Source organism: Arabidopsis thaliana, chromosome 5 (genome assembly GCF_000001735.4).
Source record: "Arabidopsis thaliana chromosome 5, partial sequence".
Taxonomy (NCBI): domain Eukaryota; kingdom Viridiplantae; phylum Streptophyta; class Magnoliopsida; order Brassicales; family Brassicaceae; genus Arabidopsis; species Arabidopsis thaliana.
The window spans coordinates 23,409,739-23,437,500 of NC_003076.8; the positions used below are offsets into that span (position 1 = coordinate 23,409,739).

The following is a 27,762-nucleotide window of genomic DNA, read 5'->3' on the forward strand; positions in this document are numbered from 1 at the left end:
CACCACATACTGGCCAAAACGTATAAATGGTTAACAAAGTCGATTTTGTTCGCATGCGAATAAGTCCATTATATCTGCTGGAACTATTTAAATTTTAAAAGGAACACAAATGTTAGATCAACTGTAATATATACAACACTATTTTAAATTCTTAAAAAACCAAGTATGCATGTGAAATGATGTTTGTGTCTACCTTGTAACAAGTTGATTTTTTTTGGTTATCAAAAACTTAAACAAGCTTGACACGATTCATTACCAATAAAAGCTATAGCTGCCTAAAACAAAAGGTCTCATCGAAATTAAATAACTACAGTATCGAAAATATTGGATGGAGTAGCTACATGATGTTGTGTCTTGAAAACATGTGAATGCTGATTGTATAAATTGTTGTTGCTCGAGCGGTTGATCAAATAATACACGAAATAATTAATGGGTAATTAATAGGTCATGCATATACGACAAAAACACAACCGTATTGACCAAAACCCATCCATAAGTAGATAGCAAATTCGGAAGACTATAAGTCGATCCACGTTCCAAGCTTCGCCTCCACAGGCCAACCAACAAATAATTCTAATACTTACAAAATTTTGCCACATTATTGATGATTACTATTTCAACAACAAATTACGTCGTATGGGTTTATTTATTTCTCCTCTAATAATCATATCGTACGTATAGTAGAGACTTAGAACAGTAGTCATAGGCTCATATCGACTAGCGGATAACAACGAAGAATAATGCAATTAATGACTTTGGATTTATTCCCGTAACCAATACAAACTTGATTTCGTTTCTTCAATGTACGAAGTCTAGTGATAAACTGATAATATTTGTGAATCGTGATTGTTTATGAAACTGAAAGGAGACCATATATTAGGCTCTCATTAGTCTTGGAACAAGTGGCTACATTAATACATCAATCGTTTGCATTATGTTGTAAACAATTTTCAAACATGGTCTATTAATCACAATTATTAAGAAGAGAAAAGGAGCTACGATTAAGTCCAATATCGATCTTATCATCTTATAATTAAGGAAGTCGGGCCTCTCTATAATAATCTATGTCATTGTTAATCCCCCATGTGGTAGCTCAGTATAGTAACGACGTAAATTCATTATAGTCTTTGTTATATTCCATCGTCTGCAACACACTATGATTAAACCACTTGGTCACTAAGGTTTCATGATGGAAATTTTGTCCGTGGTGGATTTTCGGAAAACTCTTTACCAAAAATTCTGCGCATTCTAAAAAAATACAGGGTGTTTCACGAACCCATATATCCGATTTTAAACATTTATATGAATTAATTAGGGTTAATTTGATCAACAATAGACGTAGATGCATAGAAAGAATTAACAAATTGATACTAATATATACATTTTGACCCATGCATGGATGTCTCTTTGACAAATAAAAAGACATATTACGTCTTTTTCTTGGCTGAGTTGTTTCCTCGATTGATCCCTTTCTCTTTCTCACATTCATAGTGATAATTACAAAAATGATTATGACATTACGATTATGTGAGTGTACACGTGTGCTATGTCAATGTCTATATCTCTAGTCCCCAATACAATAATCTCCGTTTTTCTCGGGGACTCATGTGCATGCTCCAATACGATTGTGTCATATAATAGACATATCACATTTCTTTATACATACATGCATATGTAGAGCATATCACACAATCATCTTATCTTATCAAATTCCTACACTAGCTTTACATTATTTCGAAACTAGACTAGGGACTTGGTAACATTGACAGATATGCTGTCTCTTCGGTTTTTAATTGCAATAATGAAATAATCTTATAAACTACACGCAATGCATAGATAGAGCTTTGTTGCATGCGTGTGTAGAGTAGACAGATGGGAAGGGTCTGCAATGTGGGACACATAAATTGAATACGCCTCACGTGCACACGATTACTACCTTTAAACCCCTTCTTCTACTCTCTAGCTTCAGTCCTTTTCACCATTTTTCACATTCAATTTTAGATCCTACCACTTCCTTTAACAATTACAGTTTCTCTACAACAAATTCTTTGAAGAAATAAACCACTCTCCTTCTTAATAATCTAAGTACCACTTGGAATCTGATTGATAGTAAAAAGGTTATTAGTTATACAAAATTTTAAGTGATTAGTCTTTTTTTAATGAAACCTTGAAATGGTGAGATAACAAGAAGGCTGATAATGCTGAATTGTAACAGTTATATTTGACATACAACTACTCATCAAAGAGACAGCTAACATGGCAATATGTTTCAGACAGACACACATCTTTGTCATTCTCATTCATACATCACTTCCTTCAAACTTATCAACAAGAATCACACAAAAACTATTTTTCTTCTTCTTCTTTCAGAGCTAGCTACTATAATTATTGTAATCTAACTAATTTGTATTTTACAATGATTACATTGTGTCTATTAAGTCGAGATTACTATCTTCACTCAATTGTAACTCTCCTTTGATCTGGCTTCACCATCTTTTCCCCTGTCATATAGCTAATAAAAACCATTAAAGTATTTTGCATCTCTCACTAGTTATGAACTTGCAACATTTGTTTGCGACCTCAAGCAAGTCAACAAATTTCACAAAGCCTTATCCAACTTAAACTTGAACAAACTTTGGGAAGAGATACACAACTCTTATATTGTCTATGCTTATGGAAGGCAGAGGTTCTGTCTTCAGAATATATCACATTTTCAGTTTCTTCCATTAAATTTGCTACTAGACATTCTAAGCCAATTGGTGAAAGACCATTAACCCTAACCCCAGCCAGTCTTATATATACTACTTACATATATGCTTATCCACATCTCACTAGTGGAGGATTAGACTTGTGCTACCTACTTAGTAATCCAATGTTTAAAGAACCTTCTAACAAATTCCATTTTCATACCATGATTGGTGCAATCAATTAACAAACCTGTTGGAGAAGAAAAAGCTGGTGAAAGATCAGTTTCACGGCCAAGTCCAGTTCGTTGTCCTTCTAAGATGACCAGTGCTGGTTTTGGAGAGTTGATCCTACCCTTATGCAATGTCTGTTCTGCAATATCTGACCGGAGATTCCTATAGCCACTGTCATCTTCCTTCATGGTTGTAGTACTCAACTTCGTCGATACTTCCATCGTAATCTGCATTTTCCCTGCTTCAAAAAGCATCTCAGTCCCAATGCAGAATCTACCTAACTACTACACATGCTAATCACAGATAGAAGATGCGTATAGGGTACAAAGCTCTCACCTTTAACCGAAGAACCAAGTTTTGGAGGCGAGGAGATCATCGGTGAGTACATATAACAGTCAGATTTGAGATATTCCTTCACTTTCTCAGACATTCTTCTCTTCTTGATAAGCTTCTCAATCCCCAATGACTCAAACCCTAAATGTCCAAAATTAGCAAAACTCACACCCTTTGATCAACCACTTACCCAAAACCCAATAACAGATGAGCGTAAAGAACACGAGTCATAGCATTACCTTCCATGGAGATATCGTCCACAGTGGATGGTTTGGAATTCGACGGCGGAGGCGTATCTATCTCCGTCGTGAGCGGTGGAAAATTGGAAAACAGAGGAGCAAACAAGTATGTATCAGATTTGAGGTAGGTGACAATGCTTCTGACAAGTCTTCTGCACTTCTTCCTCTTTAGTTTCTTTCGCGCACCCAAAGAACTTCTCTTTGTGCCTTCCATGTTGATTCAGCCTCTTGTGCTTCGACAAAACGATCAGATTAAAGATATTACGATGACGACGACGGAGAAGAAGAAAGATGAGATTTTGGTAAAAGGGTTTAAACGCCGTCTGGTCACACGCGTCACCATTGTCTCTCACGGTGCTTTGACACAGAGGTGCTGAAGGAAGTGCCACGTGTTCTCTGTCTGACAAACGAAGCTCGAAAGCTGTCTGAAGAAAACAGAGGTTTTGTAATTTTGTTGACCTTTATGGGCCTATAATCTAGCCCATATTGACTAAAATTGTTTATTTTGGTCTGAGATATTTTATTGTCACGTTTTGTTTCATTGGGTTTATATAATTCAAGATATCTCTTGAGTTATTAAAAAATCAAGCCCATTAACAAAAAAACTAAGAAACCAAGTTGATCATACGAAAATAAATGAGAGCTTTAGGAATATGCTAATAGTTTTCATTTTATAAGAAAACGAAAGTTCATGTATATACTTTATATGTAGGTGGATAATGTATATATACATAAATTTGTGTATTAATTGAAAGGGCAAGCAGAAAAGCAAAAGCTAGAAAGCAATTGGACAAGTGAATGTTGGATAGTTATTGTTGGACAAGCAATCCAAACACTTTAGAAAATGGCCCATTCATGTAATATGTGCCCACTTGCCAGTTGCTCACCTTTCAACATATACCCCCTCCCAATAATATATTTTTGTTGGTAACCAAACTATCCTCCCAATTTCTGTATATACCAAAAAAAAAAAAAAAACTTTTGTAGAAAAATGTAAATCAAATTCGCTATGCACGAAATTAAAGAATGCGTCGAAATATCATAAACTAAAATACATGATTTTACAATCATAGATTCATAGACTCATAGTTACCATTATCACATTTTAAATGAATTTATCATTTAAAATTTATGGAAAGTAACTATTATAAGAGATAAGCACTATAAAATTACCATAGTGCAATATTTTTTTACGTGGTATCAATGTTAAGTAATTTTACTTTTTTAAAAATTTTGACAACGGGAAAAAACTGAAAAATGAAATGATAACGAAAATTACAAACAAAACATAACAAAGAAAACACAAGTGATCCAGTTAGAAAAATTTCGAGGAAAACACCAATTTCGAACCGCAAACTCGAGTTCTTATCGTTGTTAACACGAACAACCGTATCCTAGGTCAATCTTTACTCTTACCCTAGAACTCGAGTACTCATCATCGTTGATCATGTGTTTTAATATATAAGAGACACACTTTCTGACACTCACAAATGTTTGCTCTCTAGATTTACGGCATGATCAAGAACGTATGGGTATGAATGATCTAATAAAAATAGAATTTATCATCGTTAAAAGAAGATTTTTTTTGTTCAAGGATGTTGGTATAATATGTGGTGTAAAACATTTTACGTACATTTGTTATTTAATATTATAAGAATCCCCGTACGCGATCACACTTGCCAACAACAATGTGGTCTTTTGTTAATCAATCTCCATCAAATTATAACGGCAGATTGTAGTTACTAGTTGGGAGCTCGAAAATCATAGACTTCATTTTTCTTCTTCTCCTATTTCCCCATTTAACGGATATTTTGCTTTTTCTTTCCTTTTCTTTACTATATATTATTATTGATTCGAATTTCAAGGTATTACTTACGCTAGTACGTAGACTCGTTGAGTCATTTGTCTTCTCTTCCATTAATTAGAGATTTTTCTGTATTGAGCCATGTTTTTCCTTTGCATGTACCATGCAGACATTTTTTTTTATAACCAACATTAAAATGAAACACAACATTTGTTTGTAAAAGCTCTGGAACCGATATTTTACAACTGGTAATTGACTAGACAGCGATATGTTTTCTTAACCTAAAACCCTACTTGTCCCACGTTTTTCTAACCGGTTAATCAGCAATGTATACAGAAAATGGTTTGTTTGTTTTTCTGATAAAGAAGATTTGTTTGTTACTATGGCATTGGCATAATTTATTTGTTTCAAATATATTCGGAAATTGATCATAAGAAGAAGAAAAAAAAAGGATAAGGAGGCACCATACTTTTCGTGCCAATCAGAAACAGTTTGTAAATTCAATGTGTGTGGGGCCAAATGTTTATCACATGCGTCTTTTTGTCAACCAGACGAATATGATCGTACTTATTTTCTTAATATGAATCCACATTATCTTAATATCAATTTGTGAAAACTAGTTCTAATTTTGTTAAGTGCTAATCAATCAAAACATTATTTACGAGGAAATCATGCCCATACGTTCTCGTCTTACGTGTGGTTTTCAGTTTCATCAAGATTGGTATATAAGATAAAACTATATTTGACGTTAATCGGTGATGTACATCATTACATGTCGATCATCCTATATAATTATAATATCAAAATTTAAACAAACCATCGAGGTCAAAAAGGATGGTAACCCAATAATATTCTGAAAATTTATTAGTAGTCAACTTACTTACTATTATATATAAAAAAAATTACTTACTATTTCTGAGTTCATGGTAATTGATATCTTGTCCATGTACTTAAATTCGTTATATGAAGAAACTACGTCAATATATACTCCTTTTTTTATTCCTTGCAGTAATAGTTGTGTGTGGTCTCAGTTTTTTTTTTCTTTTTTCAAATTAGTATTATATGTAAATTATTTTTATTAAGGTTTAGTAAACGATGTTACATGACGATGATATTTTTTTATTTAAAACAAAAATGGTTAGCAGTTCGTGTACTGAAATATAGTTGACAGGTGACTTTAATTCGTCATATGAGTGGGAATAGAAGAAAAAAAAGTTCCACCTCTTATAGGTTAAAATGGCTAATGCATGTACATCAGAATAATATATATGGATGTTATGAGCTTTGGCAAACGACTCGTGCCGTCTAATAAATGTGATTTGCTATATAATCTTGGGAAACTTATGTTTTGTGGACATGTAGGTGAAATATTTTCATGTTTTTGTTTTCGCTCAAAATGTTACAATATATATAGAGGACTATTTCATTAAATAAAAGAATACTCGAGCCTAAAAAGAAACAAAACAATAGGGAGTATATATGATTTGACGTCTAATTTCCTAACCGACTTATTAAAATTTAAAAGTCGCTTAAATCGAAAACCCGGCTGGATAACTAACATCATGTATTGATTGCAAATGTTGACCCCTCCCGGCTCTCTAATTTTGCTTTAAATTTCGATTTCATATCTTATTCTAGAACACGTCTTTACTACACCATATCATCGATCATAAAAATCTTATTACATGTAACATGTTACAACAAATTATCTAAGCTTATTTATCCAGTAAATCGTAAATTTTTGACTATTGAATTTGAATCTTGATGTCAAAGTTACCATATGCTCGATTAGTTTCATAAGATGTGATAAATCTTTATTTGTGTAGATATAAAACTGTAGAGTATTATCTAAAAGGGTAAAGTACTTACTTTGTTGTTTTTAATTAATGTGAACAAGTATAAACGACACTACATAAAAAGAGAGAGAGACAATAATGATATGTAGCTTAGTGATTTGTACTAGTAGCATATAATGGAAAGATAGTGTTTGCTTAACCATTGTTAGATCAAATGCGTATAGATAAAAAGAAAAAACCCTAATATAAGACCCAAGATGACTAGCTACAAGTAGAAATTGTTATCATCTATTAAATCGTGATTAAAACAAAAAATAAACTTTAAAATCTAACATTCATGTTCTATTGTCAATGACAAATCTAAATATTTTCTCGAAAAAAAAAGATCAACTATTTTCAAAACCCATTTTAGACTCCAATACACATGATCACGGTGTGACGAAAGAGAGATAGCTCTATATATAAACTCAGACAACGATTGATAGGCACTGATGGCTCAACGAATATACTTTAAAATTGCAATACAATAGGATTGTGAAGAATATCTCAACCTGCAACATTATGGTGAAAACTTTAAAAAACAAGCACCGATATTATATAAAGAAATTGCATGCATTAGTCATACGTTATATGTATATATATTGTGTGAAAACTCATACCTTATACTATTTGATATAGAATATGAATGTCATAAACCACAAGCATTTGTTAAGTATAATTTTTTGTATACTTATTATCTTATCTTTCTGATTATTTATAGATTTTAAGAAATTAAATCTTTTTTTTTGGTATCTGTGTGTTACTTTTTATAAATGTATTTTGAAAAGTATTATTTCAATTTATAGATAAATATAATTATGACTCTCAAGTGGATTTTTTTTTCACGGTCAATTGGAGTTTGGCTGTGAATCTTGTGAATAATATCAACTAATTAAGAGTCGGCCGATACTCCGTATCTTTGATCACTTTCACCCATATCTTGAAATTTACCAAATGTTTTCTTTCATTGGGGTTTCTATACCTTTTTTTTTTGGTTCTTTCTGTAATTTGGGTTTTAAAGAAAAAACCTATAATTACAAAAAAGGTTAAAAGTTAAAACTAAGCACGTTCAAATATGTTCTTTCGAGATCCCACCTTCCTGTCTATCTTATAAGAAGTCGAACACGTGTGCTCGTTGTGTGAATTAGAGTGGTTATTTCAACATATATAATTAAACTATGTATGTATCATAAATACACTGAATATGTTGGAGTTGGGTCTTGTGGTAGGCTAACTTGTTCGCTTCACTTTGGTTTAGTTTAGCCTTGTAATCGGTGGTTTCATATACTGAAATTTTTAATTTTCTAATATAATCCAGATGACAAAAAAAAATCATAAATACACTGCAATGGCCATTTTTAAAAAAACTTTAAACGAAATATATATACATCACCAAGTATCAAGTAAGTAATTTGGTTGTTTTGATTTTTCAAAAAAACATTTAGGTGATTCTTTTAACAACCAATCATATATGTAGCAAAGATTAATTATGTCAATCTTTTAACGTCACTTATATAGTTTAGCTGTAGTATTATTGTAAGCCAATTGTACGGACTTCGTAACCGTTTCGACAAAGATACAAACTAATCAATGTTTAAGATGGCATAATATTCCGACTTCCCCTGCCACTCGGTAGTACTGCTGCGCCATCCTACAAGAAGCACTCGTAAATGAGTGGTTAGACGGCCAAAAATTAGCAGGATTCAATCCTTGATTAAGAGATGGTTCAGATAAGCCCTCTAGGCCTCTACTCGTCACAATTCATATATTAATTGATCACACTGCATGAAATGATAAGATCAAGTCAATTACCTCAAAATTAATTGAAAGATAAAATGATAAAGCAACAAGTAATGATCATATATGGATGTAACAACCTTCTTCATCCATACGAATATGATAATTCTTTTGTCGATCATTTGCCACATCTATTTAACTAAGTATTTTGTACATTAAGATCATTTTGCGAGTATTCCCGCGTTCCCAACAAAAACGAATTGAAAAACTACATAGGGTGAATTTTGCTCTCGTGGCATTAAAGAGAGAGGCTGACATTATAGATTATGATATATTTATTATTTTTCTTAGTAGATTTCTTGACCAGCCTTTAGATATGCTTGCTCTGTCATGGCATAAAGCCTTAAACCCTAAAGCCCTTTACATTTGTACAGTACCAACAATTGTACCCAATGTTAAATGAATGCGGATTAATTTGTGATATGAGACCATCAAAATAAAATACTTATAAGATAGTAGATATATAGAACCGTAACAAAAAGATGAGAAGAAAAAGACAAATTGAATAGAAACTGGACCAAAAGATAAAAGAGTATATGAAGAAGCAAGCCACCAAGAAGTGTAACCATCGTTGCTTCAACTGTAAACCGCACATTAAATGTGTGTGAGAGAAAGAGAGATAGACTCCAGCTGTGAGAGCTACGTCCATTGCATCAATTGGGTTATATGTCGTTAACAATTTTTTAAAAATACATAAATAAATCAATAAAATATTTAGAAAAAATCAATATTATAATGATATTTTGAAGAAGTTAGGTCCATAATGGAAATATAGAGACTTAGTGTCTATTTATCAAGAAATAGTGTCTATTTATCAAGAAATAATGTCTATTTGGTCCACAATTATCATATTTTTTGTGGCCACTCAAACTACGAAAATAATGAATATTGTTAATTTTTGTCTTATTTAAGTCTATAACTAACTTACTAATTCGGTTGAAATTGCTAATATGCATTTTCCTTGGTCCACTATTACAGTGCTACTGCTGTCTTATTCTTGAACACAAAATAAAAAAGATTTCAAACACAAAATATGCATTTTTTTGTTCCACCATTACAAACCTTTATTTGGAGAAGTATACAGTTGGATATTAAATATTTTAATTAAAAAATTGAAAATATTGAAGTTCTTTTTCTCCAGTATTTTGGCTGGAGCAAAACTAAATAAATTCCAAATTAAAAGCTCGAACGGAAAACATTTACTATGCACCAAAATAAATGTTGATATGAAATTTGCATCAGCATATACAGTATGTATGTAGTACAATTGAACAGAGTCAAAATTAATTGTCACTGAAACAGTCAGATTTTATTTCTGTTAAAAAATATTTTCAGACAAAAAATGATTTTTTAACGTTTTTTTATATAATTTTATTAAACCTCAAAACATTCCTCAGCAGATTGTTTTATAATGTTATTATTATTTTTTCTTAAATAATTTTATTTGAATTTCGTTATAGAGAGATAAATAAAAGATTTTTGGGGTCTAGTTGGCTCTCATAGTTTGAATGCTTATATAAGGAAACAGAGCTCGAGGCTCTCAATAATGCCACATAAAACACAACACCAAAGCCTTTATAACTCTTTCTGGGGTTTTTAATTCTCTCAACGAACAAAAAAAAAAACTCAACTAATATTCTCCATCCTCTTTCTTCAGATTTAAGAGAAACCTTATCGTTATATTCTCTCTTCTCTTTTCTTTTTGACTCCCACAAGAAGAAAGCAAATTTCTTTTTCTCAGGATTGCTTGAAAACTGTAGAAATCTTTAAGGTTTTTTTACACCAATAAGAGTCAGAGAGAGAGAGAGAGAGAGAAAGAGAGATCTATTCATAAAAAAGACAGGTAATCTCAACTCCGAGGAGATAACTGATATAACAATTTGAGAGAATAAGAAGAAGAAGAAGAAGAAGACCAAGCTAAAGAATGGTTGCTTTTTTATCAGCTTGGCCTTGGGAAAACTTTGGCAATCTCAAGGTTTGTCTTTAATCTTTGGTTTGAGTTTTGAAAGATTTGGTTTCTCTTCTGAATCTCATATGGGTTTTGTGATTTTGTTGTCTATATGTGAAGTATCTTCTCTACGCTCCATTAGCTGCACAAGTAGTGTACTCGTGGGTCTATGAAGAAGATATCTCAAAGGTTCTTTGGTGTATTCATATTCTCATAATCTGCGGTCTCAAAGCACTTGTTCATGAACTATGGAGCGTTTTCAACAACATGCTTTTCGTGACTCGTACTCTAAGGATTAACCCTAAAGGGATCGACTTTAAACAGATTGATCACGAATGGCACTGGTAAAATCTCCAATCTCATTGACCCATTTCAAAATAATTCATTAAAGTTTTATCATTTTCCTTTAGTCCTCTGTTTTTCCTCTGTTTTGGGTATCCAAAGGTAACATTTTGATATGTTTCAGGGACAATTACATAATCCTACAAGCAATAATAGTGAGCCTGATCTGTTACATGTCACCACCATTGATGATGATGATAAACAGTCTTCCTCTGTGGAACACGAAAGGACTCATCGCATTAATTGTGCTACATGTGACTTTCTCAGAGCCTTTATACTACTTTCTGCACAGATCTTTCCATCGTAACAACTACTTCTTCACACATTACCACTCTTTCCACCACTCATCTCCTGTTCCACATCCCATGACTGGTAATAATAATAATAATAATCCCATCAATCCAAAGCAATCCGTTTCTTGTTGATTGTTGTAATAACATCTTTGATCTAATTGGTTGCAGCTGGAAACGCAACGTTATTGGAAAACATTATCCTCTGTGTCGTAGCTGGTGTTCCATTGATTGGATGTTGCTTGTTTGGTGTTGGATCATTAAGTGCGATCTACGGTTACGCTGTTATGTTTGATTTCATGAGGTGTTTAGGACATTGTAACGTTGAGATATTCTCTCACAAGCTGTTCGAGATTCTTCCAGTCTTACGATATCTCATCTATACTCCAACGTATGTCTTGTTGACGTTTACCTTACCTTACTTGAAAAGCTTTCACATGTCTATTTCTTTTTTTGTTGCCATTTCTGGATTTAGTTAGATTGGGGCTTCACAGGTTTTAATGAAAAGGATCTGACTTTATTCATTGAATTAGGAAAACACAAACGTGACTTTGTCATATTTTTCTTTAAGAAGCAAGTTTTGTGTTTGCTGTGAAAGATGTCTATAGAAAGTAATTGGTGGTTTTACATTTACTGCTTATACAAGGTAATGTTTTAAATGCTTAAAAAGTTGATATATTTTCTTGTTGGGTGGGATTATGCAGGTACCATAGTCTGCATCATCAAGAAATGGGGACCAACTTTTGTCTATTTATGCCTCTCTTTGATGTTTTGGGCGATACACAAAACCCAAACTCATGGGAACTCCAAAAGAAGATTCGTTTGAGTGCAGGTACTTAGCAAATATTAGTCCGAACCAAGTTTTAGTTTTGCAGATTTAACCCATAAAACAGAACACACTATAGCAGATTCTTTTTTGGTTATAAATTATGAGTACCAAACAGTTTATGCCATTAATGAGGAGATATTAGTAGAGTGTAGCAGAAGTGGGTGAGACTTTTCAAAGTCAAACCTTTAAGAGAAAATGACATTACTGCCCTTCCTTGACCTCAATATTACAGTTTTTTCACAAAACTGATCTCCACGTGCAGGGGAACGGAAGAGAGTGCCGGAGTTTGTGTTCTTAGCTCACGGAGTTGATGTAATGTCGGCGATGCATGCACCGTTCGTGTTCAGATCTTTTGCTTCAATGCCATATACCACAAGGATATTCTTGCTACCGATGTGGCCATTCACGTTCTGTGTTATGTTGGGCATGTGGGCTTGGTCAAAGACTTTTCTTTTCAGCTTCTATACCCTCAGGAACAATCTTTGTCAGACTTGGGGCGTTCCTAGATTCGGATTCCAAGTATGTCTCTGTTTTACCTAGTTTTGCCCTAAATCTCTCCTCTTGAAAACAGAACGTTTTAATTGAAGTATTTTACTTATTTTCTTTTGATTATTCTTGCAGTACTTCTTACCGTTTGCTACAAAAGGAATTAATGATCAAATTGAGGCTGCGATTCTTAGAGCTGATAAGATTGGTGTTAAAGTTATAAGCTTGGCTGCTCTCAACAAGGTACTTACCATAAATCTCAAAAACCCTTTAACTTTTGTGTGTGAGTGGTTCATTTAGAGTCAAGTCACTAAAAGGATTATTTTTGTTTTGGGGTTTGGTCAGAACGAAGCTCTAAATGGTGGTGGAACACTGTTTGTCAACAAGCATCCTGACCTTAGAGTTCGTGTGGTTCATGGGAACACTTTAACTGCAGCAGTGATTCTCTATGAAATTCCAAAAGATGTGAATGAGGTTTTCTTGACTGGAGCCACTTCTAAGCTGGGAAGAGCTATTGCTCTTTACCTTTGTCGCCGTGGAGTGAGAGTTCTCGTAAGTTTTTATACTAATCTTTTACTCAACTATTGTCTCAAACATACGGTTTACCAAAAGAATTCCAAAGGCTGACAATTTCTGATGTTGGGACAATTGACAGATGTTGACATTGTCTATGGAAAGGTTCCAAAAGATTCAGAAAGAGGCTCCTGTTGAGTTCCAGAACAACCTTGTACAAGTGACCAAATACAATGCTGCTCAACACTGCAAGGTACTGCAACGATTTCTAACTGGTTTTGGTTTGTTGTGTAAGTGTAAATGTACTGAATTTGGAGAGTTTAAATATATGTTTGCGCAGACTTGGATCGTTGGAAAATGGTTAACACCAAGAGAGCAGAGCTGGGCTCCTGCAGGGACGCATTTCCATCAGTTTGTGGTGCCACCAATCCTTAAGTTTAGAAGGAACTGCACTTACGGTGATCTAGCAGCTATGAAGCTCCCTAAAGATGTTGAAGGACTCGGAACTTGCGAGGTATAAAGAGTGATTGGTTAATAATCATGTCTTGTTTGTGTTTTTATACTAAACTGTAGTGTATATGTGTGGCAGTACACGATGGAGAGAGGGGTGGTACATGCGTGCCATGCAGGAGGAGTGGTTCATATGCTTGAGGGTTGGAAGCATCATGAGGTTGGAGCCATTGATGTTGACCGTATCGATTTGGTGTGGGAAGCAGCCATGAAGTATGGTCTTAGTGCTGTTTCTTCACTCACAAATTGAGTGAAGAGAGAGACACGTTTCATTGTTGTCTTTTGACTCTCCCAAGATTGGTCATTCTTTGTACAGGTGAAAGGAGATGCAAGCAGGAAAAAAAAGTAGAATTTCACCTTATGTATTGTTTTATCTTTTATTAATGATGTATTACTTTCTTTTTAGATTTCCTTAATATTAATATATGCACCTAATTTCCAAGAAAATTCAACAAAGCTTTTAATTATCCAGCTTGATTTGCTTCTCTGTTTGGCACTTACACAATCAGACGACAAAGTGTCTTCAATGTTGCTGTCTTCTATACTTTTAATTTGATTAGACATTATTAGTTGAGAGAAATATCGAAATATCAAACTAAACAGTGCATTAACAGAAATTGTAAAAAGCTGATCAGATTGTTGTTTGTTCTGCTAATGAATTTTTTAAGGTAAAAGTTTCAATGAAGATTTTTGAATCAAACCAATTGTTTATACTTTATTACAAACACATTCTCTACACTAAACCAACAAAAATCCCACAATAACAAAAGAGACAGAGGAAGAAGAGCTAAACATTTGCTCAAAGAGACATCTGCTTGAGTTCTAAAACAAATGCAGAAGAAAGAGATTATTTTACCTAATTAGAAAAGACTCCATAATGTGACTAACCCTTGAATCGTTCCCAAAAAGTAGCCAAGAAGATCAAGAGATGAGACATGAGAAGAAGAATGGAAATGACGATCAAGAAGATACCGAGCTGCCACCATTTCCTCCTTACCGATCTTATGAATCCGAACTTACAAGATCTACAATCATAGCATAAAATGCTCCAATCGTTCCTCCATAGTTGACAGTCGCTAATCCTTCCCACCATCATCTCATCACCGTACATTAGGTTCATAGACGACGGTGGTCCTTCGTCTTTTCTTCTGTACCAAAACGTCGCGTTTATCGCGTCCATGTTACATGTCTCTGGTGGCATACAACATCCATTCTGTAACAACATCAAATGTAAAGATAAAAATGTTTGTAAAATCTTATACAAATGTTTTACAAAACGTATATTTGAGTGATCTTTTCATCGGTATATTGTTCGAATGTACTAATTGTACACTTTAAAAGTCGGTCTTGAGATCAAAGAATATATATCTATGATGATCAAACCTTGATTGGTGGCATTTTTCTTCTATTGTAAGGTTTTTCATTTGGAGATCCGTAAATGAGGTCGTTGCAAGCTCCTTTATCATAGACACACGATTTGATATTGTTCCAGGTCACATGATCGTCCATGATTTTGAGCTTGAACCACATCCTTGTCGCCGGAAACCGCCGGCTTTGCATCTCATTTACTCCGGCATACGCCAAACCGATGAAAAGCATTAACAACAAGACCACCACCATCACCACAAGTGCAGGCATCGGAAACTTCCGCCGCAAAAACAGAGCTGCGTTGCTGACAACAAACACCGCGAGAAGACCGACACTAGCTAGCGTCTGGACACGTGGCAGACCGAGAATATCTTCGCAGTCGTAGCTACGCATGTAAAGAAGCCACACTGCGTAGCCGAGGAGTGTAAGTGAGAGGACGAAAGTGAAGATCGGAAGGACACCAGCGGCTAAAATGTTCACAAGTGCCATCAATGTTCCCATCGGTGGCTTATTATCACTTTGTGACTCCATTTGGTCTGAACTCTTGGCTTCTGGCTCAGTCGTTGCGGTTGCTGTAGCTGTGGCTGTGGCGGTTGCGGCTGGTTCCTCGACGGGTACTACTTGAGCATTATCAGCCATGTGAAAGTGAAAGAAAGCTCTCTCTCTCTATGGAGGTGTTGAGTTGATATGGGGAAATGTATATATAGAAACAGAGAGATCATAAATATAGGTGTCTGAGTGAGTGAGTGTGTGGTGGGTTTTACAGAGTCAAATTTGTAAGTTAGAGATAAATAAGTACACATTAATTAAGTACAACGAGATCTTGTCCGAATATCAATTATCCAAAAGTGTTTTTTTTTTTTGTTTTGTTTAAAGTATAAATTCATTACAGTTTTTAATTGTTTGTTTTGTTTAATTTATGGATAAATGAAGTAAAAACCCTTATAGAGAAATTATAAACCACACAAACTAAATATTGCACATCAAGATTAATGGATATATGTAGTGAACTAAGTCAAACATAAAATCCCTAAAAATAATACATTAAATTTTCTAAAATCTAATCTAAATAATAGGAGAACAGTAATTATTATGTTACTGTTTTTAGACAAAAGAACCAGTCGTTCTTACACATTACTTTGAGAAAATAAAAAAATGTTTGTCTAAATTTTTTTTTTTTTTTTTTGTGTGTGAATAATTTCAATCCCAAATATCATATCAAACAAATTAAAACAAAATATAAATAATTTCTAAATTCTAATCAAAAATATTAGAGAATAAATGATGTTTCTACTTTCGGACAATCGATCCAGTCGTTCTTAGACCATCCACATCGGTCATTTTTTTAAAATGTCTTTAAGTATAATTTATTAATAATTTAAGCTGATGCTGCCACGTTGCCTCTCGAATAGGTAAAATGTGTCTTTCCAAGGACACAATAGACACGGGTCTTACTTCTTTATTCTGTTTTTTATTAACTTTTGTTATATTTAATACTAAAGATCTATCAATTTTTTGTGCGATGTGGATGCTCGTAGGTCAATTTTATATTTAATACTAAAGACATATTGACATTGATTTTAAAAAATAAAATGGTGAATCAGATTTCAATCTAAAATCACATAAACAAATTAAAAGACTTAATTTTGGGCCCATTAAAGCCCAATAAAATGGGCTACTTCGGTTCTGTTGTAGTAAACGGTCGAACCGGAGAGATATGAGTGTCATATCCTGATTTCCCCACTCGACGCTGATTTCTTCTCTGCTTCTGTAATTTCTCCAATTCATTGATCAGATCAGCCATGGAAGACGAGGTGATTTCTCGTTCCTTTATTTATCTCACAACTACGTATACCTAGAGTAAATCAGAAAACGTTAATGAATTTGATCTTCTTGAAACTGTGTGCTACAGTAATTTCGATTGCTTATTGGTTTCTATGTATCATAGAGGAATTGGTTGATAAAGTTTTGATTTTTATGATGTCTGTGGCGGTATCTTTATCATCTGATGAAACTTGTCGAGACAATTCTGGGATAAAGGAATAAACTTTAAGCCGTATTGGTGGGGTTGATTCTTCGGATTTGGATGATAGTATCTTCTTGATTCCGTAGAATTGTTGAAATGTTTGGAAAATTGAGATTTCTAGAGGCAACAAGTATTTTGGAGATTTCTATGTTTGGTTATTGGTTCATTGATTGAGGAAAGAAACAAAGTGATTTAAGTTTACAAAACCTTATACAGTTTCTTTCACACTTGTGTTTGTATTTGCATTAGATTGAATTGAAAACTGCTCCTGCTGATTTCCGGTTTCCTACAACAAATCAAACTAGGCACTGCTTCACTCGGTACATCGAGTTTCACAGGTACCTCATTGCTAGCTCATCCTTGAGAAAATCATTATTTTAATCTCTTGTTGACATCAAAGATGATTCTGCAGGTGTACAACTGCAAAGGGAGAGGAGTCTAATGACTGTGAAAGGTTTGCCAAGTATTACCGTGCCCTCTGTCCTGGAGAATGGGTTGGTTCCTTTTGTTTGGACCTTAGATTATTATATCAAAGAGTGGTACACACAAATCACACTGGTATAGTTTGATCCATCTGACAATTTCTGCCGCGTATCTTACATCGCAGGTTGACAAGTGGAACGAGCAGAGGGAGAGTGGAACTTTTCCAGGTCCTCTTTGAACCAAGCCTTCAATCTTGATGAAGAGGCAATCAAGTCCGTAATAATACATGGTTTCAAAGTTAATTTCTTGCTTGCGTGTGTATGTTTTGGCCTTATTATTTCCTCTCTAGTGTAAGTGTTTTATTGGGATGTCTAAGAAAGGCCAATCAAATTATAATATGAAAACATTCGCTTATTTTGTTTGGAACTTATAATACCAGAATGCATAAACTAGACTAATGTTGGATGGAATTTCCAAATTTAAATGTGAATAACAAGTTAATGGTACATAAATAATATTTAAATGTTAATTGGTTTGGCATAGAAAAAAGGGAAAAAAAATACTCGAATTAAATTTACTTCCTTCTATAAAAATAAAAGTAATGTAACTTTGTAGATTCGATGACATGGCCATCTAAATCCTAATCATCATCAAATATATTTACAAGTACTCTAAACCCTCTTTTTGATTAATTATAAGCCGGTAATTCCTTATTTAATCTCTGAGCTACGAGAGTTCATGATTATCGCTTATATAAATATATTCAAAGCAAACACTTCCTAGCAAACACATGAAAATCTAAAATCTCCCTCTTGACAGTGCGAGTCGATACACACAGGTTCGTCGATCTCTCTCTTTTGTTTCTGCTTTTTTCCGGTTTCGATTCCTTATGAATGACTAAGCTTTAACTGAGATTCTTCTACGGTAGACTATTGTTTTTCGAATTTCGTACGATCCTCCATTGTTTTGAGTTTTTTTTTTTCTTTCTAATTCCTGGTTAAACCCTAATTTTACTTTTTACTCAACCTAATTTCTTCGTACTTGCTTCGCCAAACCTAATTTCTTCGTTCACAAGTTTCAAAATAGCGCCTTTTGGCTTATGCCTACAAGTCAAACAAAGCTTGACTTTGCTTTGTTTTTTTTGTTTGTTTGTCTTTTGATTACAGACGTTTCGTCTTCTTGTGTGTGAGTGAGTACGAACATGGATTCGAAAGCAAAAGACGATGAAAAAACTCTAAACATGGATTCCAAAGCAAAATACGGTAAAGAAGCTCTAGACATGCTCTTAAAGCTTCAACAGAGAGTTGATGAAATCCATTCTGAGTTGCAATCTTCGGGAGCATCCGCAACAACTTCATCTGATATTCAAAACATCTACAACGAAATCCAACAACTTCTACAGATGATTACTAAGAAGACGCCTCAAGATCCGAGTAAAGTGTCGTCACATATTCGCGACGGTATCAATTCTGATCCCAAAACTTGGAAACTTTGTTTGATTTCCTCCTTCTCTTATCTCAAAGTTTTTGTATTTTGCAGATCTTGACATGGTGTTTGTGTTGGAGGAAGTTGGACACTCGTGCGACTTGTGCCAGAGAGATCTTGCTAAGGATCCAGAACGGCCTAATGCTTCCTTGAGTGGCTTACAAGAGGCGTGCGTGCTGTCTTGTGGTCATGTCTACCACTTCAAGTGTTTGAGAGGAACCACTCTTGATATTGATAACCATTCTAAAGATCCTTCTTGCATTTTCTGCATTAGCTGTTAGCTACTCCAACTGAATCAACCTACACTATATCATCCCATGTGGATTCAACTTTAGGTACTTCTACCATTCAATGTCTACTAGATCTACGAGAGATTTAACAGTTTTGTCTTAACAATGCCAATGGAGTTACTTACAAATACCAGAGATTTACTCTGAAATCAATCAATTTTCTTTTTACATCCCTGAAAAGTTTAAGTAACTTTACATATGGAAAACTAGAACCACGCCGCATGGTAGCTTCTAAAGCCAGAAGTGAATCATTGCCTGTTCAAGAAACAAAAAACATGTTTATAGTTCCAAATATCATTCAGGTATCCCTTACTAAGTAGCAAGAACATTCATTACCTCTTGAATTGAGTTAAGGACTAGATCCTCTTCGGGATTGGACACAGGTTTAGATTGATGATGCAGTTCTGATCTTAAGCTTCTCATCTCTGACTGCATTACATTGAGCTGTTCTCGAATCTCCTTTAGCAAACTCAAATGTTCTCCCTTGATGCTCGTATCTCTTGGCGGCTTACTCACTTTTCTATCGTAATTACTAGTCACCATCTTGCCTCTAACCTGTGAGATTTTTTCCATCTATTAGTAACCTGATCAAATGTCTTAAACAAAAGATTTAGTTCACTAAAAATAATGACTTACATTTCTTTCTTCGGCTTCCTCTTCTTCCGAGATGATTGTAAGACTTTCTTTCGTCCTAGGAACCTCGAAGATGTCTTGAACATTCTTCGGAGACAGAATCGGAGTCTCTAAAGAAGCATCTTTTACAGAGAATCTTTCAGGGTTCTTCATCATCTCCATAATCGAACTAACATCACTCTTAGCTGACTCAAGTATAGTATTGCTAACTTGTGACACCAACGCATGTGAAATTGACTCACGCCTAATCAAAGGGAATTTAGATGCCTTCTGAGTATCTCTAGAGTCTGAAATCTCTCTAACATGCTCATCTATTCTCCTAATCTGTTCCCAATACGCATTCAAGTCTTCACGAGGAGATACAGAACTACTCTCTACAAGACCTTTCTTCTCCTCAAAGCTTTCACCATTAACATCAGACAAAAGTAAACTTCTTTCACTAGATATGCCATCAAATGGACTCTGCAACAGAAAAGACTTATGCTTTAATCTAACAATGTCTTCAAAACCATGAAAGTAGAAAGCTTTATATAGCCATGGCCATGGAATCAGTTTTTTCAGTTATAACAATATTGAAAAGCTTTAAATTACCGAAAGATTTCTCTTCATCTTCCTCTTTTGATTGCCACGAGAGTTTTCACCGGAAAAGATGAGAGTTTCAGGGAACTTATTCTCAATCACAGCAGGATCAGAGCAACCAAGGCTGAGTAATTTACATCTATAAGCCTGAACCTGAAACTCAAGAGACGCAATCTCCATTTCCTTCTGATAAATCAGATCTTCGAAAAGCACAAGAGATGTCTCAGCATGACACATTTTCTCCTCCGCCATTCTCTTGTACTGACTAGCTTCCATCTCCAACGCAGCTTTCTCACCTTGAAGCCGTAGAATCATCGATAAAGCCTCGCTTGCAGCAGATGAAGAAGCTTCACGTTCTGCGTCAAGTTCTTGATTGATCTTTTGAAGAAGCTCTTGTTGTGCCCACATCGTTTCTCTGACTCCTGAGGTTTCTCCATTTCCTCCTACCCCCAAACTCATCGTTCTCTCCACCATTTTAGATCAAAAATTTCTTGCTTTTGGTTGATCTTTGATCAATGTGTGATTTGTTCTATGATTAGAAGCAGGAGAAGAGAGATCAGATCGAGGATGGTTTTTGATTGATGCGGCGGAGGGAAGCGGAGAATTTAGGTTGATCTCCGATTAAATGTCCACCGGAGAAATCAGATCGACAAGGAAAGCCTTAAAAGCGACCAGATATTCTCGGAAGTCCCAATCAATAGTGGGACATATTAACGTGTATACGACCACTTTTTGAATTGGGTAAATTAAACTATACTTTATAAATTATAATCATATTTGGGTTAATTAAACTATACCTAATTATATAATCCAGCCGACACATCGTATTTAAAGTACGATTATTTTGTTTACGTTTTAAATGATTTTTATTATGTAAATAATTGTTTAAAGAATTAGACTGAAAATTTGGCGGGATGAGCCAGACCCTTGCAATAGTGCAACGCATGGGAGACTCGGGAAAGCCCAGATAGCAAGCTACCTAGATGGGCTTTCCCCCTTAAAAAATTGAGTTAATATCGTGTGGGCCGATGGCCCACATATCAGATATTAAACTGATAAGAACAGATACTACACTTGATCTTAGCCAAAAGGCCGAGAAAGGTATGAGTTGCTTAATCTAGTGGCCTCTTTATTTATAATACTACTTATTTCTCACATCTAAATATACTAAATCAGCAGTCACTTTTCCAATAACTGATGCATTTAGTGATTGACACATCAGCTTATTACTATTTTTTTATTCTTTCATTTTCACGCAGGATTTTTATGTGTCGTTTTTAGTTAACTTTGTTTCTTTCTCAAACGATTTTCTCTTTCATCCCCACGATCTCCACATCTCCACTTTCTCTCTTCCAAAAACTCCATGACTACTGTGTAAAATCTCAAAGATGGGTTTCTCAACATCATTAATCGATTACTCAGAAATCAGGTACTTTGTTCATCTCAATGAACCAATTTCTTTTTTCTTCCTGACAAAGACGAAACGCACCCTAAGAGCTCTATCTTGCATTAGGGAAATCGTATTCGTGAATAAATCCCCTTTGTTAACCATCTTCTATTTCTGTTTGTAATTTTGTTTTATATATATAGAATTCTCCATAGATCCGAAAATCATATATCCTTCTTCTAGATTTCTATGGCTTTTTTTTTTTTTTTTTTTCTTTGTTTCTGCTTTATTTGACTGAATTCGATTTCTCTCATACATCTCCTTTTTTCCATAGGATTATTCTTTAATACAATCAATGCCTATGATTCTCCGTCTCACAAACACTCAAGGAACAACGACAAATTTTGGCTTCTCATCTAAACAGTTGCCTTAAAACAAGGGTGAGTTTAATATCTTAATCGAAGCTCAAGTGTTTTTTTAATGGTAAATTAATTCTCATACTTTTTACTATTCTTCTTTCATCTCTTATTTTACTTCTTTATATCTGCAATTTCTTTTTTGTATTAAACCGCAATTGTATTTTCACGCAAGATTTTTGTATTAATACAAATACTTCAATTTTAAAGTCATCTCTTATTTTACTTCTTTATATCTGCAATATCTTTGATATTGTTTCAAAGGCAGCGTCTGCGTCATGTAGTTACTTACTTGTGCATATTTTACATTTTTTTTTAGACTTCCAAGCTTTGGGTGTCAACGAATGTTTGTAAACTGAATTACTAATGATGAGAAGAAAAACACATTACAATTGGTTGGAGCTAATGATGAAATAAGCGGACATGTATATACCCAGCATAATTTTCGTACTTATACTCTCTTATATTTCTAAACTCTTGATTTGTTAGTTACTGTCTATCGCAATTGATTCTTTGGGTAGAAAAGTTGTACCTTCTTTATATATTTTTCTTAATCTTTGTATATTCTTCAGTCAATAATAATAAATTTGTTGTATATTTATGCTATCTGCTTTATTTTAAAAATCTTAGTTAAGAGTTGTAGCAGATATAATTTAAAACAATGTTGTCCCTGCATAGCAGGGCCAAATGCTAGTACAATTTTAAGTTAACGATGTGGGACTTGTGAAAAGTAAAAAATAAGGCTTCTGATTGTCTCACAGTGCGGAGACATTGAGAAACTCATAAAATAGCTTTCGAAACTTACTAAGCTGAGTCTTCTTCAAGCACATGGTTAGCATCATGCTCCCTTCTTCGTCTGGGTTCCCAGTTACAAATCCCTTCCCTTCATTTAAATGTGAAGCTCTCTTGTAGTAAGCTTTTCCCCATCCGAAATCCATTTCGTACGCGGTCTGTTTGATTAGACTGACGATGCAGAAGTTTGCTGCGCAGCTGAAGATTGTATTACCTTCACCAGGAACTAATTGGTCGAGATCAGGATGTCTCTCCAAGTAGTCAATCGCTGATCTCAAGTACTCGTTGTCCATTTTCCTTATTTCTCTATGAACTCTCTCCACTGTTTCACTGAAACTCTCTCTGTGGAAAGCACCCAACGGTGATACCGGTCGAGCGTGAAAGAGAGTGTTCCCAATGTATCCTTGCGGAAGCTTTGGTTGTAGTCTCGGCCTCCCATCAATTATTATATGCAACCTCGTCGAATGTTCTTCACTTAAGTCTGCGGGTGAAAAAAGTGTAAAGTGAGAACCGTTGTTCAATGTGTATAAGACCAAGAGCTGAACCATTTCTGCATTATCTTAGTTCATATAATCTAGAGAAAGTTTAGGCTTTAAGCTTCCAGAGAAAGTGTTTCCAACAATATCAACATGTACCTTCATTTGCAAAAGAAGCACAACGCCAGGTATGCGCCACCAGAACTTCATATGTACTGAACTTACTATCAGCAATCTCTGCCCTAGCTTTAAGAGCTTTCAGTTGGAGACGTGTGAGCTTGAGAGTGGCAATAGCAGAATCAGATTCCGGATTTGATCTGTAAGCCAGGGATTTCATCGGATGATTGTGAAATGGGGGTGATTGGTACTCAGTGTGCGGAAAAACAGAGGAGGGAGGGTTACGTGCATGAAGAACAGTGCGGTCTAAGAACGGTGTTAGCTTAACTAAAAGTCCCCTAGCAGTTAGAGACCATGCTTCCATGATATACCCAAGAGAAGTAGCTTCTCCGAATGTATGGTGTATTGAACTTCCAACACAGATCGTTCCACATTTGAAATAAGTAACCTTGCAAAACAAAATCAGTCATCTATGTTTTAGTTTTTATTCATAGAGGATGTGCATGTAATGGTCTATACAATATGAACATCTGATGATGAAAGAAAAGAACCTTCAGGTATATAATCTGCACTAACTACAGAAACAACAAAAGTCTCTCTGCCTAAACCCTGAACCTCAACTTATTGGAGCTCTTTCTCTATCTCTATCTCTCTTTTATTTTTGCTGTTCTTGAAACATACTCAGAAAGAGAGAAAGGTGTATTATATAAGGAGCGAGAAAGTAGGTGCTAGTCTCTCAATTCTTAAACATTTTATTTATAATTAGGTTTTGCAACTAATCTAGTCACTTAATTCATAAACTTCAAGATTACTTTTCCTTCAGGTACATCCCCAAGTATATCATTATTATCTCTGTACTTTTCATCTTATCCACCAAAGTATATTTACTTGCATTACCAACCAGAGTATTTCAGTGTAACAAAGCGTTTTCAACAGGAAGATGAGGAAAGTTAACCTGAAAGAGAAGAAGAGGATAGGAGGAGATATCTCCTGCATAGTCAACGGTAGGTACAAGTTGAGAAAGATCCAAACTTTGAGTGAGTAAGCCAATGTCTTGAACAGTAGAATCACTTTCAGCCTCTACAAACAAAACTCCTTCTCCATTACATTGAACCTCTAACCTCCCATTCGTATCTATCACATATAAAGCAGAAAGAAATCTAAAGATGAGAAGAAGAGATAGTGTTTTAACTATACAGACTAGAGAGTTTGATCTAAATAATCAAAGATAGCCGAACACAGGTTTCAAGTTCAACCTTCACGAATTATCAACAAACCCAGCAGAAAAATGAATCCTTTGACAAAAAGAGAAGATGATGCATGATGGGAGAAGAATCTTAGACGATTTCGAATCTTACTCTTTTGGAGTCTCCCAGCGGCAGGATAAAAGAAGACAAGAACCTTGCTCAGAGCTTCGATGAGGGATTGAGTGTTGGGACGATCGGAGGAGGAACAAGGTTTGTAGAAGTAGAGAGTGCCCATGTGAAGTCTCACTTGAATCAAGTCTAAATTGGAAAGCCATAGATTGTGTGTGGGTGTTTCTTCAGCTGGCTTCACGATCGTAGCTTGCTTCACCCGAATCTTCATTTGATCCACGATCACTAAAAGGCAATGGCTTTAAAGACAGAACACGACTTGATTAGCATGACCTGATCTGCTGATCAGTTTACCGGAAAGTGGAGACTGATAAAGAAGAAAAAGAATATAAAAAGGCTCTTTTTTTTTGTCGACAATATAAAAATGCTACCACCTCAAAAGAAATAAGAGATGAAAAACAAGAAATTTGAGCACTAGACGCAACCACTCCATGAATTGTTGAGAATGGGTACAATCATAATTCAAAAGTGATAAAGAGAAATCTTTACAAAGACAGATACCTAAAAACCCCATGATAAACTCAACTTACAATAACAGCAAAGCTTTACAAAAAAGCCACAGCTTATTGTCTTTGATGAACAAAGAGAGTGATTGGCTCAGTAAGGAACAAGAACACGAACGGAAGGTGGACCAGATCTCATATCTTCAAGTAACAGATCAAGAAGCGCCTTTGCTATAGGACCTTCTTTTCCTGAGTCAGACAGAAAGAAACCCATCTTTAATCAGCCAATCTATCCATCATGTAAGTAATTAAAAGTGAGGCTTTTAAAATGTTTATATGATAATCTTACTTACCTTCACCAATAAATTCTTCATCCCATTGAATCACAGGTCTGATCGGAATTCCACTACCAATAAGCATCATCTCATCTGCTTTCTTTCCATCTTCGACTGTCACATCCATTACTTTCACAGTTTTAAGAATCCCCTTGCTTACAAGCTGTTCAGCGAGTGTAAGTGTTCTCTTTGCTGTACATCCGCTCAAAACGTTATCAAACCGCGGCATCACAAGCTCCTTACCACCATTAACAACAAACGCCACATTCATGTTCGGGCCTTCTGCAATAAACCCATCTTTACACACCCAAATACCTGCATAAGCTCCTTTGGCCTCAGCTTCCATTTGTGAGAGTACGTTAGGGAGGTAGTTAACACTTTTCACCGTGGCAAACTCTGGAGGCTTTATGGGGATGGACGAGGTCACTACCTTGACACCTATTGGGTTAATGGCGAAGTTCGTTTTTATAACAATGGCATAGAGAGTTGGTTTGAGACATTGAGATGGAGATAGGAGGAAATCCCCTGGCCCTGCAGAGAGCCAGTATCTTAGAGATCCATCTCTACATCCAGAAACGCTCACGGTTTGAATGAGAATTCTTTTAATAGTTTCTCGATCGAATGGAAGTGGGATCTTAGCCATTGATGCAGATCGCAAGATACGGTCAAGGTGCTGATCCAATTCATAAAGGTATCTGCTTATTCGTAGGACAACAAGCGAAGCTCAGATGATTGAGTAATAAGACAAATTAGAAAAGGGGGCTACTATTTAAAGTGACTAACCCATTGATGATCAGGGCAGTGTCAAAGACTCCATGACCACGGTGAACCATGTGATCATCCAATGGAAGAACCATCGCTGCTGGATCGGTTGTAATTCCATCAACAACACTTGAGTACATGGCCAAGAACTGTTGTCCTCCTCTTGCTAGTTTTAGCCTCTCACCAACCTTTTAAACCAAACATACTTCACTGATACTCAATCAATCAACGCCTCTAAACATAAACGGATAACAAACAAATGTCGCAATCCTTCATTACGGGCTGCATCTATAATTTCATTGACAAAACACAGAAATGTCTGGTGGTTGTGTCAATAAACATCTCTAGCTAACAAATTGTGAACAGTTTCAAGAGTTAAAGATATGATTGATAAGTACAGACATAAAAGAGAAACCATAATTACCTCATAGCTAGATAAAACAGGAACATTCCACGACTGAGAGCTTGAATCTGTGGAGAAACGAATGCAGATTTTTGTCATCAATTCCAGAACACTTATGGAATTTAACGATCAACAAATTGATCTCTTTTTTAGGGTAATAAGTGTACATTACCCTAAAAAGATTATAATAAATGCATCACCAATCACAATCCAGAAGAAAAATCAGAAAAGAGAGAACACAAGGTAGAAATGTCGAACCAGAACACATGAGAATCGTTCTTCTTCGTGTCAACCGACGCGGGAATCGAAAGCCATGTCTTAAAGGACATGGAACTTGAGAGAGAGACCTGAGATTCCAAGTGTTAACTGTAAACTCCAGCGACAAACCTGCCATGGGGTTTGGGACTCAAAAGAATAGAGAGAGAGAGATCATTCGGAAATAGCAACTTGCTTTGCATTATTATTATCTCAGTCGTGAACTGGAAGAAGACGAAAAAATATTTGGGCCTAACTTCACCACAAAAATAAAATAAAGTTATTCGGCCCATAAGCCCAATATGACTTTTCGCATTGTATTTTAATATTCAATCAATCAAAAATAAAAGCC

At 35.1% G+C, this 27,762-nt stretch overlaps 8 protein-coding genes, 1 long non-coding RNA gene and 2 other non-coding genes across 15 annotated transcripts; 5 read left to right on the plus strand and 6 right to left on the minus strand.

Moving 5' to 3' along the window:
- Positions 1-2,148: 2,148 nt before the first annotated feature.
- On the minus strand, positions 2,149-5,073 carry AT5G57790 (uncharacterized protein). 4 transcript variants are annotated; one of them, NM_001345275.1, is made up of 4 exons: positions 3,491-5,073; positions 3,255-3,392; positions 2,938-3,156; positions 2,149-2,501 (listed from the first exon to the last, which is right to left on the minus strand). In NM_001345275.1, the coding sequence occupies exons 1-4, from the start codon at positions 3,702-3,704 to the stop codon at positions 2,455-2,457; spliced, it is 618 nt and encodes a 205-aa protein (NP_001330394.1). In that variant the 5' UTR covers positions 3,705-5,073; the 3' UTR covers positions 2,149-2,454. The 4 variants fall into 4 exon arrangements, with proteins under 4 accessions (NP_001330394.1, NP_001032090.1, NP_200587.3 ...); NM_001037013.3 differs by having other exon boundaries at positions 2,149-2,512; NM_125163.5 differs by having other exon boundaries at positions 2,149-3,156.
- A 5,372-nt stretch (positions 5,074-10,445) lies between these two features.
- Positions 10,446-14,379, plus strand: CER3 (Fatty acid hydroxylase superfamily). Its single transcript, NM_125164.3, has 11 exons — positions 10,446-10,901; positions 10,995-11,218; positions 11,341-11,588; positions 11,678-11,897; positions 12,211-12,338; positions 12,598-12,854; positions 12,957-13,064; positions 13,167-13,373; positions 13,477-13,587; positions 13,675-13,848; positions 13,924-14,379. Exons 1-11 carry the CDS (start codon positions 10,851-10,853, stop codon positions 14,092-14,094), a joined length of 1,899 nt encoding a protein of 632 aa, NP_200588.2. The 5' UTR covers positions 10,446-10,850; the 3' UTR covers positions 14,095-14,379.
- Positions 14,380-14,529: 150 nt separating this feature from the next.
- On the minus strand, positions 14,530-15,909 carry TET15 (tetraspanin15). Its single transcript, NM_125165.3, has 2 exons — positions 15,228-15,909; positions 14,530-15,057 (listed from the first exon to the last, which is right to left on the minus strand). Exons 1-2 carry the CDS (start codon positions 15,849-15,851, stop codon positions 14,728-14,730), a joined length of 954 nt encoding a protein of 317 aa, NP_568866.1. The 5' UTR covers positions 15,852-15,909; the 3' UTR covers positions 14,530-14,727.
- A 999-nt stretch (positions 15,910-16,908) lies between these two features.
- AT5G57815 (Cytochrome c oxidase, subunit Vib family protein) lies at positions 16,909-18,173 on the plus strand. Its single transcript, NM_125166.5, has 4 exons — positions 16,909-17,026; positions 17,488-17,576; positions 17,651-17,732; positions 17,846-18,173. Exons 1-4 carry the CDS (start codon positions 17,015-17,017, stop codon positions 17,897-17,899), a joined length of 237 nt encoding a protein of 78 aa, NP_568867.1. The 5' UTR covers positions 16,909-17,014; the 3' UTR covers positions 17,900-18,173.
- Positions 18,174-18,603: 430 nt separating this feature from the next.
- Positions 18,604-18,826, plus strand: AT5G08785. The gene has a single exon (NR_143108.1). It is a non-coding gene; the product is annotated as an other RNA (long non-coding RNA).
- A 36-nt stretch (positions 18,827-18,862) lies between these two features.
- On the plus strand, positions 18,863-19,608 carry AT5G57820 (zinc ion binding protein; the record flags this gene model as incomplete). The annotated part of the gene is made up of 2 exons (NM_125167.2): positions 18,863-19,121; positions 19,201-19,608. 2 exons carry the CDS (start codon positions 18,863-18,865, stop codon positions 19,425-19,427), a joined length of 486 nt encoding a protein of 161 aa, NP_200590.1. The 3' UTR covers positions 19,428-19,608.
- Positions 19,553-21,460, minus strand: AT5G57830 (zein-binding protein (Protein of unknown function, DUF593)). Its single transcript, NM_125168.3, has 4 exons — positions 20,661-21,460; positions 20,073-20,531; positions 19,773-19,991; positions 19,553-19,691 (listed from the first exon to the last, which is right to left on the minus strand). The coding sequence occupies exons 1-4, from the start codon at positions 21,120-21,122 to the stop codon at positions 19,668-19,670; spliced, it is 1,164 nt and encodes a 387-aa protein (NP_200591.2). The 5' UTR covers positions 21,123-21,460; the 3' UTR covers positions 19,553-19,667.
- A 24-nt stretch (positions 21,461-21,484) lies between these two features.
- Positions 21,485-21,751, plus strand: AT5G08795. Its single transcript, NR_144262.1, has one exon. It is a non-coding gene; the product is annotated as an uncharacterized misc_RNA (transcript).
- Positions 21,752-21,964: 213 nt separating this feature from the next.
- Positions 21,965-22,039, minus strand: MIR8167e. Its single transcript, NR_143109.1, has one exon. It is a non-coding gene; the product is annotated as a microRNA ath-MIR8167e precursor (primary transcript).
- Positions 22,040-23,051: 1,012 nt separating this feature from the next.
- On the minus strand, positions 23,052-25,528 carry AT5G57840 (HXXXD-type acyl-transferase family protein). Its single transcript, NM_125169.3, has 4 exons — positions 25,195-25,528; positions 24,792-24,970; positions 23,879-24,284; positions 23,052-23,724 (listed from the first exon to the last, which is right to left on the minus strand). The coding sequence occupies exons 1-4, from the start codon at positions 25,421-25,423 to the stop codon at positions 23,207-23,209; spliced, it is 1,332 nt and encodes a 443-aa protein (NP_200592.1). The 5' UTR covers positions 25,424-25,528; the 3' UTR covers positions 23,052-23,206.
- Positions 25,529-25,552: 24 nt separating this feature from the next.
- On the minus strand, positions 25,553-27,609 carry ADCL (D-aminoacid aminotransferase-like PLP-dependent enzymes superfamily protein). 2 transcript variants are annotated; one of them, NM_125170.5, is made up of 5 exons: positions 27,414-27,609; positions 27,177-27,223; positions 26,774-26,940; positions 26,009-26,685; positions 25,553-25,904 (listed from the first exon to the last, which is right to left on the minus strand). In NM_125170.5, the coding sequence occupies exons 1-5, from the start codon at positions 27,547-27,549 to the stop codon at positions 25,810-25,812; spliced, it is 1,122 nt and encodes a 373-aa protein (NP_200593.2). In that variant the 5' UTR covers positions 27,550-27,609; the 3' UTR covers positions 25,553-25,809. The 2 variants fall into 2 exon arrangements, with proteins under 2 accessions (NP_200593.2, NP_001330897.1); NM_001345276.1 differs by lacking the exons at positions 27,177-27,223; positions 27,414-27,609 and having other exon boundaries at positions 26,774-27,009.
- Positions 27,610-27,762: the final 153 nt, after the last annotated feature.

Coding starts and splice junctions, on each gene's coding strand:
- AT5G57830 (NM_125168.3), bottom strand. CDS start 21,122: ATGGTGGAGAGAACGATGAGTTTGGGGGTAGGAGGAAATGGAGAAACC. Junction 20,532..20,660: donor AGATGAAGAGAAATCTTTCG/GTAATTTAAAGC, acceptor TTTCTGTTGCAG/AGTCCATTTGATGGCATATC. Junction 19,992..20,072: donor AGGAAGCCGAAGAAAGAAAT/GTAAGTCATTAT, acceptor AAAATCTCACAG/GTTAGAGGCAAGATGGTGAC.
- ADCL (NM_125170.5), bottom strand. CDS start 27,549: ATGGCAGGTTTGTCGCTGGAGTTTACAGTTAACACTTGGAATCTCAGG. Junction 26,941..27,176: donor CTGTTTTATCTAGCTATGAG/GTAATTATGGTT, acceptor TTGGTTTAAAAG/GTTGGTGAGAGGCTAAAACT. Junction 26,686..26,773: donor ACTGCCCTGATCATCAATGG/GTTAGTCACTTT, acceptor ACGAATAAGCAG/ATACCTTTATGAATTGGATC.
- AT5G57815 (NM_125166.5), top strand. Junction 17,577..17,650: donor CGGTACATCGAGTTTCACAG/GTACCTCATTGC, acceptor ATGATTCTGCAG/GTGTACAACTGCAAAGGGAG. Junction 17,733..17,845: donor CCCTCTGTCCTGGAGAATGG/GTTGGTTCCTTT, acceptor CTTACATCGCAG/GTTGACAAGTGGAACGAGCA.
- TET15 (NM_125165.3), bottom strand. CDS start 15,851: ATGGCTGATAATGCTCAAGTAGTACCCGTCGAGGAACCAGCCGCAACC. Junction 15,058..15,227: donor GAAAAATGCCACCAATCAAG/GTTTGATCATCA, acceptor ATGTTGTTACAG/AATGGATGTTGTATGCCACC.
- AT5G57790 (NM_125163.5), bottom strand. CDS start 3,704: ATGGAAGGCACAAAGAGAAGTTCTTTGGGTGCGCGAAAGAAACTAAAG. Junction 3,393..3,490: donor GGACGATATCTCCATGGAAG/GTAATGCTATGA, acceptor TTGGACATTTAG/GGTTTGAGTCATTGGGGATT. Junction 3,157..3,254: donor ACTTGGTTCTTCGGTTAAAG/GTGAGAGCTTTG, acceptor TTTTTGAAGCAG/GGAAAATGCAGATTACGATG.
- CER3 (NM_125164.3), top strand. CDS start 10,851: ATGGTTGCTTTTTTATCAGCTTGGCCTTGGGAAAACTTTGGCAATCTC. Junction 11,898..12,210: donor TATCTCATCTATACTCCAAC/GTATGTCTTGTT, acceptor GGGATTATGCAG/GTACCATAGTCTGCATCATC. Junction 12,339..12,597: donor GAAGATTCGTTTGAGTGCAG/GTACTTAGCAAA, acceptor CTCCACGTGCAG/GGGAACGGAAGAGAGTGCCG.
- AT5G57840 (NM_125169.3), bottom strand. CDS start 25,423: ATGAAGATTCGGGTGAAGCAAGCTACGATCGTGAAGCCAGCTGAAGAA. Junction 24,971..25,194: donor CGCTGGGAGACTCCAAAAGA/GTAAGATTCGAA, acceptor TATATGTGATAG/ATACGAATGGGAGGTTAGAG. Junction 23,725..23,878: donor TGCTTCTTTTGCAAATGAAG/GTACATGTTGAT, acceptor TTTCACCCGCAG/ACTTAAGTGAAGAACATTCG.